The sequence below is a fragment of the Orycteropus afer genome, unplaced genomic scaffold (assembly GCF_000298275.1).
Source record: "Orycteropus afer afer isolate SDZICR_OR568_19922 unplaced genomic scaffold, OryAfe1.0 scaffold00016, whole genome shotgun sequence".
NCBI classification, from domain to species: domain Eukaryota; kingdom Metazoa; phylum Chordata; class Mammalia; order Tubulidentata; family Orycteropodidae; genus Orycteropus; species Orycteropus afer.
Window position 1 is genome coordinate 8,624,389 of NW_006921603.1, and position 19,817 is coordinate 8,644,205.

General features: G+C 36.0%; 1 protein-coding gene across 1 annotated transcript in view; it reads left to right on the forward strand.

The window, feature by feature from the left end:
* Positions 1-19,612, forward strand: part of CABCOCO1 (ciliary associated calcium binding coiled-coil 1) — a 148,173-nt gene extending 128,561 nt beyond the window's left edge. Inside the window, exons 6-8 of the mRNA XM_007959386.2 lie at positions 11,456-11,578; positions 12,009-12,149; positions 19,538-19,612. Of these exons, the coding sequence (XP_007957577.1) occupies positions 11,456-11,578; positions 12,009-12,149; positions 19,538-19,612 (339 nt within the window). The remainder of the gene's footprint in view (positions 1-11,455; positions 11,579-12,008; positions 12,150-19,537) is intronic.
* The last annotated feature ends 205 nt before the right edge of the window (positions 19,613-19,817 follow it).

Genomic DNA, 19,817 nt, shown 5'->3' on the forward strand with positions numbered 1-19,817 from the left:
CAATTCAAACTACAATGAGACAAATACCATACAAGAGGCTGGGAGAATACCCTTTATCCATTCTTTATATATATCTATATTGATAGATAGATAGAAAGTTGTTGTTGTTAGGTGCCATCAAGTCATCTCCGACTCATAGTAATGAATTAATGATCTTCCCTGTGTTTGGAATGAGAGGTTGCTCTCCTGGCTTGGGTACTTCCTGAAGAGAGCCCTGTTTTTAGATGAGAAGACACATGAGAGTAATTGGCAACAGTTTCTCCCCCCCCCCAAAAAAAAAAATGCACAACAGAACGAAACACTGCCCAGTCTTGTGCCAGCCTCATGATCCTTGCTATATCTGAGCCACTGTGTCAATCCATCTCACTTCCAAGGAGCATTTAGACTACACCTCTTCCAGGACAGACTTGTTAGTCCTTTTAGCAGACCATGGTACTCTTAGCATTCTTCTACTACATATATATATATATATATATATATATATATATATATATATAACAAAGATGTATTAAGTACCCAATCTGTTCCAGGCACTGTGTATATTGGGAAACAGTGAGTAGTCAAGTGTGGCTGGAGTTCAAGGTGTGTGAAAGCCAGAACTGGGATATGAGTGCTGTAGATTGTACCTGTCATGAAAAGAAGGGAACAGATGTGACAGACCTCATGGAGGTGTCCCCATTGAGCTTTCTGACTGATTTAATATAAGAGTCATGGTATAGAGAACAATTGAAGATAACTTCAAGTTTTTGAGCCTGGTAACTGAGAAGCTGGTGATGTCATTGAGAGAGAAAGACAATGGGGGAGGAGCAGGTTTGAGGAAGATAATTAAGTAGAATGATTGGACAAGTTACAGCCTGTCTAAGATTCCAGTAAACACTGAGTATGTAATCTAAATATTCTTCTACATCACGGCAGGGAAATGCCGTGATGATCTGCACAGGCTGGTGACTTTGACTCTTGAATAAATAGAGAAAAAGCCACTTGAAATTTAGTATCAGAGGATAGAACATCTGTAACTTGACTAGAGTTGACCTAGTCCAGCTCTCAATTTTGCAAATGAAGAAACCATATCTCAGAAATACACTTTATAGAGTGGCAGAGCCAATCCAGGGCTCTGGCCACACATTTAAAGGAAAATATCCAGGTTTCTAAAACATTCAAATTTAGGATAAAGATACTACCCGAAGTGTTCACAGCTGCTGTTATTTTGGTTTGCTTGTTTGTAATTAAACTAGCATGATTTACATATTGTAGGTGATAGGTCCTTCTTGAGAATTGTCCACAAAATCAGTTTTATAGCTGATTTCCAAGAATTCAGATTCCATGAAGAGGCCAGGAACTCTGGAGTACCTAGTTAATCCTTACAAGGAAAAATATGACTCCTTTCAGGTCACTGAAGTAATGAAATAATGATCTTCCCTGTGTTTGGAATGAGAGGTTGCTCTCCTGGCTTGGGTTCCCTGAAGAGAGCCCTGTTTTTAGATGAGAAGACACATGGGAGTAATTGGCAACAATTTCTCCCAAAGGGAAAAAAAAAAATCTGCCCTGTTCACCAAAGAAGAGTGCCTAATGCAGTTAAAAAAAAAAAAAAAAAAATCAGTTATTGAATATTTAAAAAGCAGTGAAGAGAGGTTAGAGGATGCTAAGCAGAGAGAGAAATATTTTTAACTATGACAACGCTTCCTTGTAATAATTTATGAGCCAACTGAAGAAAAAGGAAACACACAAACTAGGAATAAAATATCCAAAATGTAAACATCATGCCTTTTGCAAATTTTCTTTAGTTAAAAATTAAGGTTGAGGTTGACTAAAGTAAATGACTGCATTTTCGTGGTCTCTTATTTCCTTGATGCTAAGGGTTACCAGCTGATTTACAACTTCCTGTGTTGTTTTTTAAATCTATATTTGTCAGCACATTTTTAATGTCAGATTACTTAAAATAGACATCTTGGGTCTAGGAGGTCAGGACTAACAATATTACGTTGACTTCTCTAAAGATTTCTTACCACTTTACAAACATTCTAGTTTGGCCCAAAAAAAGCTTTTTATTTTTAAATGAAATTAGTTCCAATGTAGTTTTAAGAAGCTGTTTTGTTTTTTTTTTCCTTTCCAATGGATGATTTCAGCACTGAAATGCAGTTCAATCAGTATGCTTTGAAGTTAAGTAAATTATATGTATAGCTTTATCCAAATGGTTTCAGCCTCCTCTTATTCAGGTAGTTTAAACTGTCAAAATAACAGGAAGTCCATAAAAAAAAAAGAAGAAGAAGAAAAGAAAGATTAGAGCCAAGGACCTAGGTTCTTCTACTGTAGTTTTTGTTCTAACCAATATGACTTATTATCTCATATGATTTCTTTAAATTACAGGTACTTATTCAAAAAGAGTCTTCTCAAATATGAAAGCCAGGAAATAGTTTTATCTTTGCATAAGCTATCATAAGATGTAATTAAAATTCAATACATGTAGAATCAAATTTTTAAGTTTATATTTGGTACATTTCTAAACATTATTCCACAAAGATAATTGCATTACTCAACTTTATTTATATTGACTAATTAACAGATACTTGTATTTTAATTTTGAATTCTTTGAAAAGAAAAAATTTGGATTATCTCCTCGATTTTTAAATATTAAAATCTTGAAATTTAAATAGAACTCCCCAGAAGGGTTTGAAATACCTTACACTTAGTTCAAGGGTGTATCTTTTAGAGTATAACATAGTAACTAAAACAAATATACTCTGAATAGCTTCTAGACAATATTTTTGAAAGGCATTGAGCATTTTCTAATGGGTTATAATGGAACCATACTTTCCTTTTCTCACCCTGACGAAGCTGCAGATAAGCTTAATCTAAGAATCAAACTCAGTAGTTTCAACAGCTTTGCCATTTAGTTTTCACAAGACATTTGTAGTGGAAGTTTGCCCTGTGTGCCCTAGCCCTTACTTTTGACAAAATTTGTAAAAAGGAGTCTTTTTAAATGAGCTTAATCTGGGCAACCACAGGACTCATTTTTTACTAAAAATAAAAAAAAAAAAAAGATTAAGAAAGTGATAAATTTGGGGAGACATATTTCCTAATTTTGAAAGTTAAGTGTAAACATTTTCCTTTAATAGATGATTTGCCTTAGGTCTGATCATGCCACATACCTACCTAATTATTATGTACTATCTAGGTTTAAAAAAGGAGCTCTGGTAGCATAGTGCCTAAGGCACTTGACTGCTAACCAGAAGGCTGGCGGTTCAAACCCACCAGCCACTCCTAGGTAGGAAGATGGGGCAATCTACTTCCGTAGTGATACTGCCTCAGAAACCCAAGGAGGGGTCACTATGAGTCAGGTCCGACTCGACGGCACATAACAACAACAACAACAACAGGTTTAAAAAGAGAATTTGTTTGAGTCTTTCAAGGAACTCTTCAAATAAGACGGCTGTCTTAGTTATCTAGTGCTGCTATAACAAAATACCACAAGTGCATGGCTTTAATGAAAGAAAAAAAAAAAATTGTTCTCTCAGTTTAGGAGTCTGGAAGTCCAAATTCAGGGCACTGGCTCTCAGGGAAGTCTTTCTCTTCTTGTCCACTCTAGGCAAAGTCCTTTTCCCCTTTCAACAATGTGGGCCTGACATTCCTTGAAGATCTCCATGTGTCTTGGTATCAATCTTCCCCTGGGTCTAGGAGGGTCTCAGCACAGTGACCCAGGGTCCAAAGGACCCATTTCACTTCCAGCTCTCCTTTTATTTCTTATAAGATAAAAAAGGTGATGTAGTCCATACCCCTTACATCAGATCAGGGCTATGACCTGAGTAAGGGTGCTGCATCCATTCCTAATTCTCTTACAGCAAATTGGCTGATCACATAAAATCACATCATGGGGGGCAATTATATCATTACATAACTGCCAAACCACTGAGAATTATGGCCCAGCCAAGTTGACATATTTTGTGTGTGTGTGGGGGGGTCACAATTAAATCCATGATAATGGCCCTGGTTATGTGTTTGATATTTTAAAGGCTGTGACTATATGGATACAGAGCAATGGCGGGTCCTCATTAACAGATCCTTCTATGTTAATAGCACTACTTGGGCAATATTAACGATTACATATAAAAATACCATGGAACCATGAAACAGTGAGTGTCCTCAAGAGAGGTACTCCAATCTATTCCAATGCTGACATTATAAAGAGATTCTTTCAATAATAACTGTAATTATAAATGATAATAACAACACATGTTGGGCTTCAATAATGCCTTTGCTTTGAAGAACTCCCAGCATTATCATCCACATTATATAATTTGTGCTTGAAACAATTCAAGTTGTTGTTGAATTGTCATGAAGTTGTCATGAAGTGGCCAGGTAGCGATTGTTATTATCCTTCTTTTACAGATAAACAAACTGAGGCCTAGAGATTTTCTTGGCATGACACAATTAGGAATAGAGCCACCTTAAGAGGCCATTATTCAGTGATCTATATTCCTGATTATTGCCATCTTTAGGAAATGTCTGAGTGTGTGAAGAACTGTTTTAACCCTGAGGAAATGTTTGTACAACAACCAGACCAAAACACTTATCTTTTAAATTGCATTTATGCTACAAGAAGACACTGCCTTTCACATTCAATAGAGAGGATTTTAATGTCTGAGGTCATTAAAATAGGCGTAGTCAGGTTTCTCCTTAAATTGTGCTATTGTCCCTAAGCAGAGTGTCAGAAAAATACTAAAGATATCTAAAATACTCTGAAATCAGTTTCTTTAATTGTATGACTTTATTATTATTATTATTATTTCAAGTCCAAGTGAAACAAGATCGAATCAAGATATATATATATATAAAACACAAGGTGTTAACTGGCGTGTCCTGGCCAGTAGTCCTAGCCAGATTGCAAATTGGTTTACTGTGGCATGGCAAATTAAATTCCTTCTTGAAGCTTCACCTAAGAAGGGTAGTCTTCATATCCTGTCCTAACTTGTTGTACTGTGTTCAATGTTTAGGTGATTAACGTGAGGATTTGAAGGTCTCGAAGCTCTATTAAGTTATAAATGTTCAAACTACCAGTAGGCTGTGGATAAAAATAGAAGTTGCTATTAGATGTCTATTCATACCCTTCAGAAGCCTGGCAACATTTTGAACCTTTTCAAAATGTAAATACTGCATATTAAGCATAGAAAAGAAAATCAATGTGCTGCATTTGCAAATTTATTTCCAAGTCAAAAATGCTAAGGGGGAGGAGGACTCTTGTAGCAGAATTGATACTTTACATTTACAAAATGTATTAAGAAGTTCTATAATGGCCCCACGAAAGAAAAATACTCTAGAATGAATTAATTAAAATTTCTCTGATAATCTTAGCTTTTAAAGTTCCTCTCTTTTCATTTTAAATTTATGACACACTATGACATTAGAAAAGTTTATTGCATTTTGCAGGTGGCATTCATATGTTGTGACTCTATGTGTAGTGAATTGTGGACAGAGGGTTACAATTTTTGGTTAAAATTTTCCAGAACTACACAAAGTACTTCTAAATTATACTTGCAAATGAATAATGCCTTTTTTTTCAAGGGGGAAAAGAAGTTAAAATATTACAAGAATTTCCATGCCTTTTTACCTCAGTTAAAATTGGAGAAAGTTTGCAATTAAGTTTGTCTTTCTGAAACTTTTACATTTTTTAGTAAGTTCTGGTTTACATATGAAGTCATCAAGCTGACAAATCCAAACAAATGTCTTTTTAAAGCAAACCAGCTTTTTGTCTGTGTGCCTGTAGCTCAAAAAAGATTGAACAGATTTATCCTGCTTTCTGCCATTCAAAATAGTGGAAAGTTGTAATCTCAATGATATTTTTTAGTATCTTGAATAATTATGTAATTGAATTTGATAACTTAAGAATTGCCACTTAATTATAAAATTTGGGGGTACAAACACTACCCACAAATTTAAAGAAATCCTTTCTCCAAAGAAGCACTTCTAAAGAAAAAACAATAAACCAGAGTTAATGAACCCAATAATATTAATAAATAAAGTAGGAAAAGGAAGTATGAAGTAATACAATTTTCAGATAAAATTTTTATATTCTTAAACACAATAGAATGTCAGAGTAGGTCCTAATTCCTCTAAGCATGTTTTTAGACCCAAACTGACCTTGTACTTAGTCCAGGAGGGTTCAGAACTCCAACCATCTATTCCCATGGTAAATGTCCATTTCATATTAAATATGCAATTCCTTAAAAGATTTCTAGTGAGTTCATTTGGCTTATAAGTAAAGACCTCAAATTCTTTAAATCTACATAGTGTTCAGCAATGAAATTTTGTACTCATGAGTATTAAATTATGCCAAAAAGCCATTTACTTGATATTCTTTAAATACCACAGCACAATTCAACTAAAGCTCTGATTATAAACCATCTTAAATAACAGTAATGCAATGTGCACATAATGAATAATATAAGTAACTTAAGTTAATTTTCATGTAACAGATAACATCTGGGGGAAATGTATATTGGTAAGTTATGCAAAACTAATTTTCTTGCAACCACATCTGTAGATGTTATTTATTGTATGTTCACTTAACAGTCAATTATTCTGTTTAGAAATCTATTCTCTTCTTTATTAGAGCTTTTAATGCACTCACCTTCATTCAAATGGCCTGCTCATTATCAGAAAAAATATAAATGGCATTCACATGGAACAACATGATTGTTTTTATTATATCCATTTGTGTGCAAGCATTCAAAAATGGCAAGAGAAACACATTTATTGCTTTACATTCAAAGTAATATTTAGGGGGTATTTGAAAGTCAAGCAAAACCAATCATTTGGCCAAATGGATGTATGTCTATAATCAGAAACTCCTGATTTTTAATCTCAGCATAGGCCTCAGGCAAGTCACTTAAAGTCTTCCTTTTTGTTTCCTGATCTGAAGATTATGGGTGCTACTATAGAACAAGGGGGTGCAAAATCAGGGTACCAAGTAGGAGTGCTTGCTTAATAAACATACTTTATCCTTTTCCTGTTTTTATTTTCCAAGATTTAAGAGGTAATATATTAGGCTTTTGAGGAGAAAAAAAAAAAAAAACGAGACAATTAGAATTCTACAGGAATGTATGTATAAAAATAGTTATAAAAGTAGCTTTATTTAATTTGTTTCAACTATTCATAGACTTGAGGAAATTATAATGTTCTTTCAGAAAATCTAACTTAATAAAGCTGACCATGTCTCTCTGTTTTAAATAGATTTTATTACAGAACCAATGATGTTGTAAAATATGAGGTTTTGTTAAAAAAAAATACAAAGGCCTAATTGTACTTTTTTAAAGAAAGTATTGCATCAGACGATCTCCTTTAAACATACTTGCTGGCTTTGTGCTCTCACAATTATTGATTCTAATTTTTCTTAAACTTTTTTTTTAAGGCTACATATGGGGGGAAATTGCTGTGATGCTTCTGGGCATTATGTTTATTTCAAACTATATATTTGATAGTGTACTTTCTTATTATTAATGAAAAGACATTTCCCTTCTCTAAAATGTAGGCATTTTTTTCTCATACAGTATTTTAGAATTGTAGCTAAGTGTAATTCTTCATGGAAGTGAAAAACATAGCTACATTTTGGTTCAATAATAGTATGCAAAACACACTGAAGGAAAGAAATTTTTCACCCCCAGTTTTAGTGCACAAATAAAATCAAAATAATAGCTGTATGACCTGCACTAATAAAAATCACAAAAAGGAAAGCCCAACTCTCCCTGAAGTTTTCAGTCAGAACTTAATGTTCTTGGGATAAATGTGAGCTTCACTCCAACAAATAAATGATCATGTGGAGCCGGGGAGTTCCAAGTTGTCAGTCCACTGCCCCATGCATACACATACACTCCACAGTGCAAAGACCAGGAAAATTTAGTACTTAGCAATTAATTCAGATGAGCCTTGTAATGAAATCCAGACCATGAGGAGTAGCAATGGGGTGGGGACAGGTATGAGGGGTGGATGAGAAACTTGAATACAAATATCTATTTACATTTAAGTATATCATCAGATAGATGAGGAGTCCCTGTGTGGTGCAAATGGTTAATGTACTATGCTGCTAACCACAAGGTGGGAGGTTTGAGTACACTGAGAGGCACCTCAGGAGAAAGCCCTGTGACCTACTCTGAAAAATCAGCCATTGAAAACCCTAAGGAGCACTGTTCTACTTTGACATACATCAGGTCACCATGAGTTGGTGTTATGGATCAAATTATGTCCCCCCAAAATATGTATCTTCTTGGCTGGGCCATGATTCTTGGTATTATTTAATTATCCTCCATTTTGTGATCTAATGTAGTTATCCTATATTTTGTAAATCCTAACTCTATGAGAGATGCCACAGGACTGGCAGTGTTTCATTCTGTTATACATGTGGTCACCATGAGTTGAAACTGACTTGATGGCATCTAACTACAGTCACCTCTATGATATTAATGAGGCAGGATCAGAGGCAGTTATGTTAATGAAGTAGGATGTATCTACAGGATTAGGTTGTGTTTTGAGTCAATCTCTTTTGAGATATAAACTTAAGATTAAACAAACAAGCAGAGAGTGAGGGACCTCCTATCACCAAGAAAGAAAAGCCTGAAGCAGAGGACATCCTTTGGACCCAGGATCTCTGTGCTGAGCACCTCCCAGACCCAAGGAAAGATTGATGGCAAGACACATGGAGAGCTCCAAGGGATGCTCGGTTCACAGATGTTGAAAGAAGTCAGGGGCCTTCCTCCAGAGCCAACAGAGAGAGAAAGCCTTCCCGTTAAATTGGTGCCCTGAATTTGAACTTCCAGCTTCCTAAACTGTGAGAGAATAAATTTTTGTTTCGTAAAACCATTCACTTTTTATATTTCTGTTATAGAACCACTAGACAACTAAGACAGCCAGAAACAACTTGATGGCAACTGGTTGGTTTTTTCAGATAGAAGAAAGGATGGAGAGGCAGTCTGTTGAGAATTTCCACTGGGAATGAAGGCAAAATAACAAAAGCCTATTCCGTGCATGGAAAAACAAAACAAATTTGACAACAGCAGGCATGATAAAATTCTGCTTCATTTAAAGAAAATACTTTATTACAACCTCGCATTAAGCCTTCAGTGTTCCATAAACTCCAGTCAATTCCTTTCTCTCTTCTTTTTATTTCTCTATTGAAATCTCACTCACCTCTTTAAACTTTCTGTTTCTCACCTCACCTTAAAATCTATACCAATAAGTAAATGCCTCATCATCTCCCCTTATCTCTGGATTCCCATGTGCAGTTTATTTATTTTACCTATAATGTTTCAGAAGGCTCTAAAATACGTTGAGCTGTTTTTCTTTCCCTAGCCTGATAAAATAAAGAGCAATAGAAAATGTGGAAGGATGAAATACTAGAGTGGAAAAATGTACAAATTACTTTGTGGGAAAATGAAAATGTTTGTATAGCCAATTTAGGAAAAAAAAATCGCTTATGAATGTAATGAGAGAAAAGAACAGTTCTTACATGTTTTCTCAGTATTTTATTTTGATTATCATTGAGTCAACCTAAGATAAATGAATTTAAGATAAAATCTAGAATTAGATTTAACACCTAGTAAAATAAAAATTAAATGCTTAATAATATCAATAATTTCCAAGTATGACATATTACACTGTACTGAAAACTGTCTAGGCCAGGAAGTAGGCACACCAAGTTGTAACTCCTGGCCCTGTCTATAAGTAATCATCTAACCTTAAGCCAATCATGTAACTCCTTTGTTTCCAAATTTTCTTGCCTATAAAATTAGGACACATCAGTGCTTCTATAAAGTCAAGTTAAAATTAATATGAATAATTAAAAGGAAAATAGACACTATATTATAGCAATGCAACGCAACACCCTGCCATCAAGTCGGATCCAACTCACAGACAACCCCTCCTTGGGTTTCTGAGGCAGTATCACTACAGAAGTACATTGCACAATCTTCCTTCCAAGGAGTGGCTGGTGGGTTTGAACTGCCAGCCTTCTGGTTAGCAGTCAAGTGCCTTCGGCACTAAGCCACCAATATTTAACGTCCCAGTACATTCCCAGAAAATGTACACCATTTTTAGATATGGTAATGTTTAAGATTCCCGTACGTTAATTTTTAAATAATGAAATTTATCATGCAGATTTACTTGAGACATTGTGGAGAAGTTGGAAATTAAGGTACAGTGATTTCATGGTTTTTGCAAGTTTCACAGGATGGTAATAATTTGATGAATTTATGTATCTCCAGATTTTGATCTTCAAACTTGTTGGTCTTAAACCACAAAGTATAGAAAGGAGATAAAATTGTTGTTGTTGTTGTTAGGTGCCGTCGAGTTGTCTCTGACTCATAGCGACCCTATGTACAGCAGAATGAAGCACTGCCTGGTCCTGTGCCAGCTCCACGATCCTCACAGGATCTGAGGCCATCATTGCAGCCACTGTGCCAATCCATCTTGTTGAGGGCCTTCCCCTTTTTTATTGACCCTCCACTTTACCAAGCATGATACCCTTCTCCAGGGAATGATTCCTTCTTACAACATGACCAAAGCAGGTGAAATGAAGTCTGGCCCTTTTTGCTTTCAAGGAGCATTCCGGCTGCACTTCTTCCAGGACAGATTTGTTAGTTTTTTTAGCAGTCCATGGTACTTTCAGCATTCTTCTCCAGCACCACAACTTAAAAGCATCGACTCTTCTTCGGTCTTCCTTATTCATTGTCCAGCTCTCACATGCATATGAGGAAATTGAAAATAACATGGCTTGTGTCAGGCATACTTTAGGCTTCAAGGAGATATCTTTGCTCTTCAGCAGCTGAAAGAGGTCTTTTGCTGCAGATTTGCCCTATGCTGTACGTCCTCTGATATTTTGACTGCTGCTTCCATTGGTATTGATTGTAGAATCAAGTAATATGAAGTCTTTGACAACCTCAATCATTTCTCCAGTTACCATGATGCTGCTTATTGGTCCAATTCTGGAGATTTTTGTTTTCTTCATATTGAGGTGCAATCCATACTGCAGACTATAATCTTCAATCTTCATCAGTAAGTGCTTCAAGTCATCCTCACTTTCAGCAAGGAAATTTGTGTTGTCAGCCTATCACAGGTTGTTAATGAATCTTCCTCCTATACCACACACTCTTCTTCATAAAGTCCAGCTTCTCGGATTATTTGCTCAGCATACAGATTGAATAAGTATGGTGAAAGGATTCAACCCTAACATGCTACCTTCTTGATCTTAAAAGAAAATTGTAGAAAGGACAAAATCCTTATTATAAGTAAGATATGGAGTGCAAAAAAGCACTAGAGAACCAAGAGGGCAAGTGACCTTAAGAATTCACAGAAGAGATGGCACTTAAAAGATAATAGACTTGCAATTATGGTACATTATTAGGGAATTGGCTGAAATGTGGTTACTCACCAAAGGCTATGTCATAATACAGTTTTTCTTCCACTCCAGCAAGTGGTAGAAGTCGCAAAGGCTGCAGATAGTCCTTTCCCAGATCCTCTGGAAGAAGGAATTTCATTTGATATTTACTCAACATTCATTATGCCACCCCCAACATCAGTTACAGAACTGAAGGTATGCTTCCTTTTTTTTTTTTTTTTTTTCTTTTAGTTCACCCTGCCTCAGGTTTACATTCTCTAAAGTGTGTGTTGGGGGAGGGGCGGGGAGAAACCAAATTGCTTCCAATTTTTTTCCTTCTGATTTTTCCTAAAAAAATATAAAATATTTCTTTCAATGTTGGTTCACAGTTGAGAGTGATTTGGCAGTTTTAATCTCTTCCACTCCATCCTCCCTACGCTACATCTTTACTCTCCCAAAAGAAGGCACTGCTTTCACAGCAACATGGCGTTAACGGATAATGAAAATGCAGGGTAGTGTTAAATCAAAACACCCTCCAGATTGACAGAGTTTATGGTAGAAAAGAGCTGATAGAAGTTTGAGGTTACATGAAATTCATTGAACGTTCCAGAAATCAGTTGAATGTTGTTTACTTTCAATATTCTAGAGTCTGGATCAAGAACAAGGCCCTGAGGAGAACCAGCCGGAAACTGATGCATCAGACATGGACCCTTTAGTTGGATTCACCATTGAAGATATCAGATCAGTGCTGAGTCAAGTCACAGATGATGTTCTAATCAGCATTCAGGTATTCAATATAGACATTGTGCTCACTGATTTTACTACCAATTAGTCAAGCTCAACCTTAATGTCTATAAACACTACACACACTCTGCAACCAAGAGTGATGTTTTTGATGGAGGAGTTCAATTGAACGTCTTGACATAACTCTCAATTGAGTCATCTGAGATTTAGAAGATCACAAAATCGATACATCAACAGCATCTAGGGTGGTGTGTGTTATCAGTTTATAAAACCATTGAAACTAAAAATAATAACACAATAAAACTTCATACCTTGTCACACTATAAACATTGCTCATGCAGGGGTAATTTGAGTACATCTGCAAACGGTAAACACTGAGGACCAAATCATAATTTTGAGCTGAGTCTTCTCACCAAATTTTTAAGGACTTTCAATTTCAAGTCTTGGAACTTCCTTTCAGATAGTTTGTTCCTTTGCACATATCACTAATAGCTAAGCAATTTATACCAGTGGTTGCATGAAAATGGTGACTGCAAGTGACTTGTAAGTCAACTTAGCTTTGTGCTTAATTTTTTTTCTGTTCTATTAAAAAAAGAAAACTGTGTTTACTTCAACACAAAGGTTTGTAGGAGTTCTCATCATTTCCTGAGCAAAATGATCAAATAAGTGAGTTGCATATTTTGACTGAATTTATAATTTATTTTGGAAATTACCATGGATCAGTTGGACAACATACTGCATATTTAAAATACTAATGCACGTCAGGGTAGGATTGAATTTTTATCTGAATGTGAGACCATATATAAAAAGCACACTGTACTAACAACTAACGTAGAAAGAGCAAAAGATTAGCTGGCATAAGTATACCTTGTTACTTGTTTAATCATCTAATGTTATTGAACTATTTACATGAACATTTAATGATTTGTTGCCAACAGAATCAGCCAAAGTCCTAAGCTTAATAAGGGGTGTTTAGTGTTTACCAGAAATAGTGGAAGAACACGTTTTACACAAAGCTTTATTGTTAGCAACCCCATGAATGTAATAACTGGTTACTGTGTGGAAGGGCAGAGTGCAGTTGAATTAAGCTGAGTTCAGAACATATCTCCTTTTTAGATTTGATAACATTTCATCTAAATATAGTTTATGTATAATCATGGCCTTGGGCTCCTTGCGATCTTGCGACTCTGAAATTATTGCTGAGGAACTACTAGACAGTAATAGAATTGTTAGCAGGCCCCCAAAATTGAAAACATCTTTAACAGATCCATGTTCCATGTAGTGCACAGTATGTTTTTCAACTATGCGTTGAATTTTTTTTTGTTTTTTGGAATACTAGAGTCTGCAGCATTTATACCACACTATTCTATAACAGAAAGAATATGATTGCTGTGTGTGTGTGTGTTATCGCCCTATTGGCCTGAAGCCATCCTTCCTGGGCTTAGAAGTTCATTAGCTTGCTCATCTAAATGTAATTAGGCGTAGGAAGAATTTGGACCAGAGGTGAGGGATGGGGATCCTTTAGGTGCCATAGTCATTTCCATATTAAGTAGATTCACAGACATCAGCCTGGGCCAAATGACTGCCAAGTTTTCTATAAAATAGCATAATGATGTGGATTTATACATTGTTTCAAGATAGAAAACTGCTTTGTGTGTTTTCTATCAATAATCCTAGTAAACTCCATGCAGTTTAGGCAGGCACCACCCCTGATGAACAAATTGAAAAATGAGATGCAAAAAGACTAAGTCATTTGTCCAGAGTTTCCAGGGTCGGAAACTGATGAAAGGCTCTGAATGGGAGCTGGGAACTGGGCTCTAGTCCTAATTCCAGTGTTATCCACAAAAACCACATAACCTCTAATATCACAACCAGACTACTTTGGGTTTAAATACTCCCGTGGTGTGGCACTTTTTCAGTGTTTACCCTTGTGTCTTGGTCAAATTCCAAGTTGGTAATTACTCTCTGCTTACCTAAATTTCTCCTCCTGTTTTAGATGAGTAAGTTATTTTCCACTTCTAAAACCTGCCTTCCAGTGTTCCTGGCTTTAAAAACTGCCACATCCTTTTTCAAAGGTAGCTGCATGTCAGATGTCAGTGGTTAGTGTATATAAGCTTTTTGAATACACCAACCTGCTTTCCTTGAGTGTAGCAAAATTTAATGAATTATTATTTATTAGATGTTTTCAAATTTTTCATAGTTTTTCTTTTCCTTTTTTTTAAAAGTCATACAGTAACTAAAATTTTTAGAGGAAAGGCAGTAGAGAATCCACATTTTAAGTTTAATTTTTTCAGAGCTCTTTTTCCAGTGGTTACAGGCATATTTCATTTTCTATAATCCAGAAATTTCTGAAAATGTGGTATGAATCCTTAAGCTTTTTTAATGTACCATTAAATCAATTTAGTTTCCCATTGGCTCACTTTATAGTTCTAAAGATTTATTAAGAATGAAGTTATCTTGGCCCTGAGATGTTAATTAAAATTAAACTGAATAGAGCAAACTTTTTAAACCTATATAGTGTAGGCATTTTCATTTTAAAGATACATTCAAAATGAAGTTATTTTGGCCCTGACTTGTATAATAAAAATTATACCCAATAGAGCAAACTTTAATATAGTTAAAGAATTGCATTTCAGAGAAATATCAATGCTAACAATAAATCCTTGCATTAAATATTAGCTATTGGCTCTGTCTAAAGAATATGGTAAAATAATGTAAAAACTTTGAGGGAAGTTTGCAACTGGGGGACCCTCAGTATTTCTAGGTCAACATGAAGCATCCAAATTAGAAAAACTGAGCATGAGACCACTTCAAGGTAATGGTCAATGAGGAGTTATTGAAAACAGATAATGGGTTTTCCATTCTTTCCTAAAAGTAAACAGAACTAGCCCCAGCCCTAGTGGTTGTAGGATAGCTCTTCTATTCAGGACTATTCTTTAGGACACAAGGAAGCATGACAAACTGATGACAACCAGTTCTTGACTAACTATGGAGTCTTTTGGTCTAGAGTGTGCTGATGGTGCTTGAACTGAAGCTCTGATCATCACCATATAGAGATTCAAAAGGTTATTTTCTCTCAGCGTATCCTTCTATTAGATATACGCTTTACCTTCGTGAATCTTTTCCCAAAGGCCCACTCTTGATTAGATGAATTCTGTTTCAGTGAAATACCACAAAGATTTCCAGGTTAATCTGAAAACCCTGATTAGGTAGTAAAGCAGAAGCTGGGAATGATCTTTCTCCTTAGTTGAGAAGAAACAAGACTTTTGGTGGATATGGAAGAATATTAATTGAAAGTAGAAAGAGCCAATTGTTGAGTTAGAGCAATGGTTCCCAATCCTTTACACTTATGACAATAATAGTTTTCCAAATCACTGCAATCTCTACATGGCCCAACATATGCCATAAATTTATTTTTAATGAAACACAAATAACATACTTTTAAAAGATTTCATGATATCATATCAATGATATATGGCACTAGTGAAGAATATCACAAAATTGGAAGTTAAAATTCATGAATTTAAAAGTGAGAGGGTGTATTATATGTTACCTAGTCCAAATACTGATTTTTCAGATAAGAACTAATACCCAAGATGGTTAAATGACTTGCCCAAGCCTGCATACTGAAATTAAAGCATAAGTTTTACACTCCTAGATTTTGACTCCTTTCATTATACCAAAACCTTTGCATGAGAGGATTAGTGACTCCTCTGGTGGTGCTGAGGTAAGGCATTCAGCTGCTAACCACAAGGTCAGGAGTTTGAATACACCAGGTGCTCCACGGAAAAAAGATGAGGCAGTCTGCTTCCATAAAGAGTTGCAGCCTTGGAAACTCTATGAGGGTCGTTATGATTTGGAATCAACTCGATGACAGTGGGCTTTGGGTTTAGGGAAGAAATGATAGAACTCCTGGAGGACCATTTTTCATCCCTGCTTGCCACCTCCACCAAACTACCAAAGACATAAAAGATAAGAAGCCAGAAGCCAGAGCTTGATGCAAATACTTGATACAACTTGAACCATGTGAGAATTCAAATTTTTTTATACTAATGTAAGCTTTGGTGGTGTAGCACCTAAGGCATTGGATTGCTAACTAGAGGGTGGTGATTCAGACCTACCAGCCACCCCTCAGAAGGAAGATTGTGCAATCTGCTTCTATAGAGATACCACCTTGGATACCCAAGGAGGAGTCAGTATGAGTTGGAACTAACTTCACAACAATGATTTACTTTTTAATGTGAGCTGAAATGGATTGGTATTAGCCATTTTTAATCAGACAATCATATGGTCTACTATGCCAGGATAATGAATTGAAGAGAAATGGAGTTGCATTCATCATTAAAAAAAGAACATTTTAAGATCTATCCTGAAGTGCAATGCTGACAGTGATAGGATAATATCCACATGCCTACAAGGAAGAGCAGGTAATACAACAGTTAGACAAATTTATGCACTAAGCACTAATGCCAAAAATGAAGAAATGGAAGATTTTCACTAACTTCTGCAGTCTGAAGTTGATCAAACATGCAATCAAGATGCATTAATATTACTGGTGATTAAAATGCAAAAGTTGGAAAACAGAAAAAGGATCGGTAGTTCAAAAATATGGCCTTGGTAATAGAAACAATCCTGGAGATCACGTGGTAGAATTTTTCAAGACTCATTCATTGCAAATACCTTTTTCAACAACATAAATGGTGAATATACATGTGGCCCTTGCCAGATGGAATACATAGGAATCAAATTAACCACATCTGTGGACAGTGAGACTGGAGAAGCTCAATATCATCAATTAGAACAAAGCAGGGGCTGACTGCATTATATATCATCAATTATTCCTACGCAATTTCAAGTTAAAGCTGAAGAAAATCAAAACACGTCCATGAGAATCAAAGTATGTCCTTGATTGTATCCCACTTAATTAGGAAATCATCCCAGGGACAGATTTGATGGCTTGAACACTAATGACCAAATACCAGACAAGCCGAAGGGTAACATCAAGTACATCATACTTGAAGAAAGCAAAAGGTCATCCAACCTACTGCCATCGAGCCGGATCCGACTCATAGTGCGCAGTATCACTATGGAAGTAGAGGAGTGGCTGGTGGGTTTGAACCACCAGCCTTCTGGTTAACAGTCAAATGCCTTGGGCACTATGCCACCAGAGCTCCCAAAAGGTCATTAAAAAGGCGGAAAAGAAAGAAGAGACCAAAATGGATGTCAGAAGAGACTCTGAAATTTGCTCTTGAATGGACAGTTGCTAAATCAATGGAAGAAATGGTGAAGTAAAAGAGCTGCACAGAAGATTTCAAAGGGTGGCTCAAGATGATAAAGTAGAGCATTATTATGAAATGTACAAAGATCTGGAGTTAAAAAACCAAAAGGAAGAACATGCTCAGCATTTCTCAAGCTGAAGGAACTGAAGAAAAAACTCAAGCTTTGAGTTTCAATACCGAAGGATTCTGTGGGCAAAATATTGGATGATGCATGGAGCATCTAAAGAACATAGAAGGAATGCACAGTCTTTGTACCAAAAAGAATTAGGGAATGTTCAACTATTTCAGAAGGTGACATATTACCAAGAACCGATGGTGTTGAAGGGAGAAGAAGCTGCACTGAAGGCAATGGCTGGAAACAGGGCTCCAGGAATGGAGGGAACCACAAATTGAGATGTTTCGATAAATGGATGCAATGCTGGAAGTACTTACACCTTTATGCCAAATTTGGAAGACAGCTACCTGGCCCATTCCAAAGAAAGGTGATCTGACAGAATGTGGATATTATCAAACAATGTTATTAATATCACATGCAAGTAAAATTTTGCAGAAGATACTTTCAAAACAGTTGTACCAGTACATTGACAGGAAAATTCAAGCCAGATTCAGAAGAGGTTGTAGAATGAGGGATATCATTGCTGACGTCAGAAAAATCTTGTCTGAAAGCAGACAATACCAGAAAGAGGTTTTCCTGTATTTCATTGACTATGCAAAGGCATTTGACTGTGTGGATCATAACAAGTTATGGATAAAATTACAAAGAATGAGAATTCCAGCACACTTAATAGTGCTCATGTGGAAGCTGTACAGACCAAGAGACAGTGTTTTGTTCTCTTGTAAATAAGGTCACTAGAAGTTGGAACCAACTCAAAGGCACCTCACACCAGTAATAACAATGTAATCTTATCAGGACTATCAGCTCTTATTATAAAGATAAAGCAAAATCTCATCAGATAAGATAATCAGTGTGGAAATTTCAAAACTATCTATTATTGTTACTCTTTAAATATATATATAGGTGCTCTGGTAGCATAGTGCCTAAGGCATTTGACTGCTAACCAGAAGGATGGCAGTTCAAATCCATCAACCACTCCTTGGGAGGAAGACTGGGCAATCTTCCTCCAGAAAGATACTGCCTCAGAAACCCAAGGAGGGGTTGGGATAGACTGGATAGCAGTGAGGTTTTTTTTTTTTTTTTTTTTGGTTATATATAATCAGCATTTGATAGTATAAATTTTTATATCTAAATTAAAACAATAAAATCTCATAACAGTTACCCTGAAGACTTCAATTATGCCATAGATATTAACATTCTAAGCTTTAAATTACTTAACACTTTTATATACAGATTACTCCTCATAAACTTGTAGAAGTTTTTAAAATAATCAAATAGCCAGCTATAAGAAAACAATTTTACTATGTTCCCCACCATTAGTATCTTTGAAAAAAATTTTATTACCCACTTTGAAAAAGGGAAGACATTTCCAGGACTACTAATGTTCAAATAATCTGAAAGTATTTCCGGATTTATGCAGGTAGCAATGCTAGTCCACAGAATATCACTTCTAGAGGCTAAATGCGATCACTAAAACCTGTCAGCAGTCACTTACTTCTTTCTACCAAAAATATACTGCGAAAGGCATAATTCCAAGAGCTATAATGTATGATGAATACTGTTAATTATGAGAATTGTTCTAAGAGTATTTGTGTTATTTCACAAGAGCAGCTTTCTGAGTTCCTGTTTAGAATGGATTACCCAAGAGACAAAAACATCCACTGTAGAGGGTGGGGGACCAACAACAATGCAATAACTGAGCCCAGAGCAGTTATTCTGATTTGGTGCTTATTGGTAAAGTCTGTCTGAAAATACAGATAAATTATCCTATCTTCTAACACAAGGCTATGTGAAAAATGGCTGTCGAAATACCACTTCCTGTTCATAGCAGACATGCTATACATTGGGAATGTGCAGAGAAGTATGATAAAGTGTTATCACATCACTACAGACTGAAACACGGCTATGTCTGCAAAACAGGAAGGTGTGTGAGGGATAATGTCTGTCTTTAGGCACTATAGTATGTCAAAACCACAAAGACAATGTGCAGCAAAAGATAGCTCCATCATAACCACTTTTTTATGATTGTCTTCACAGACTGAGATAAACGAAAAGCTGCAAATACAGGAAGAGGCCTTTAATGCACGAATAGAAAAATTGAAAAAGGCCTGAGGACTCAGTGCAAGGAGAGTGACGCTAAACTTCACGGAAACAAACAAAACCAGCCAGAATAATAGACTCTCTAGAGCTGCGTATCTCCTTCATTTAGCTGTGAAAGGAAACCAAGCCCTACTTTTATTATCCTAACTAATTAGAGAAGTATGGGCCCCAATTTTGCTATCTCCCATCCCATAACAGCCTCTGAATTTATTGTACA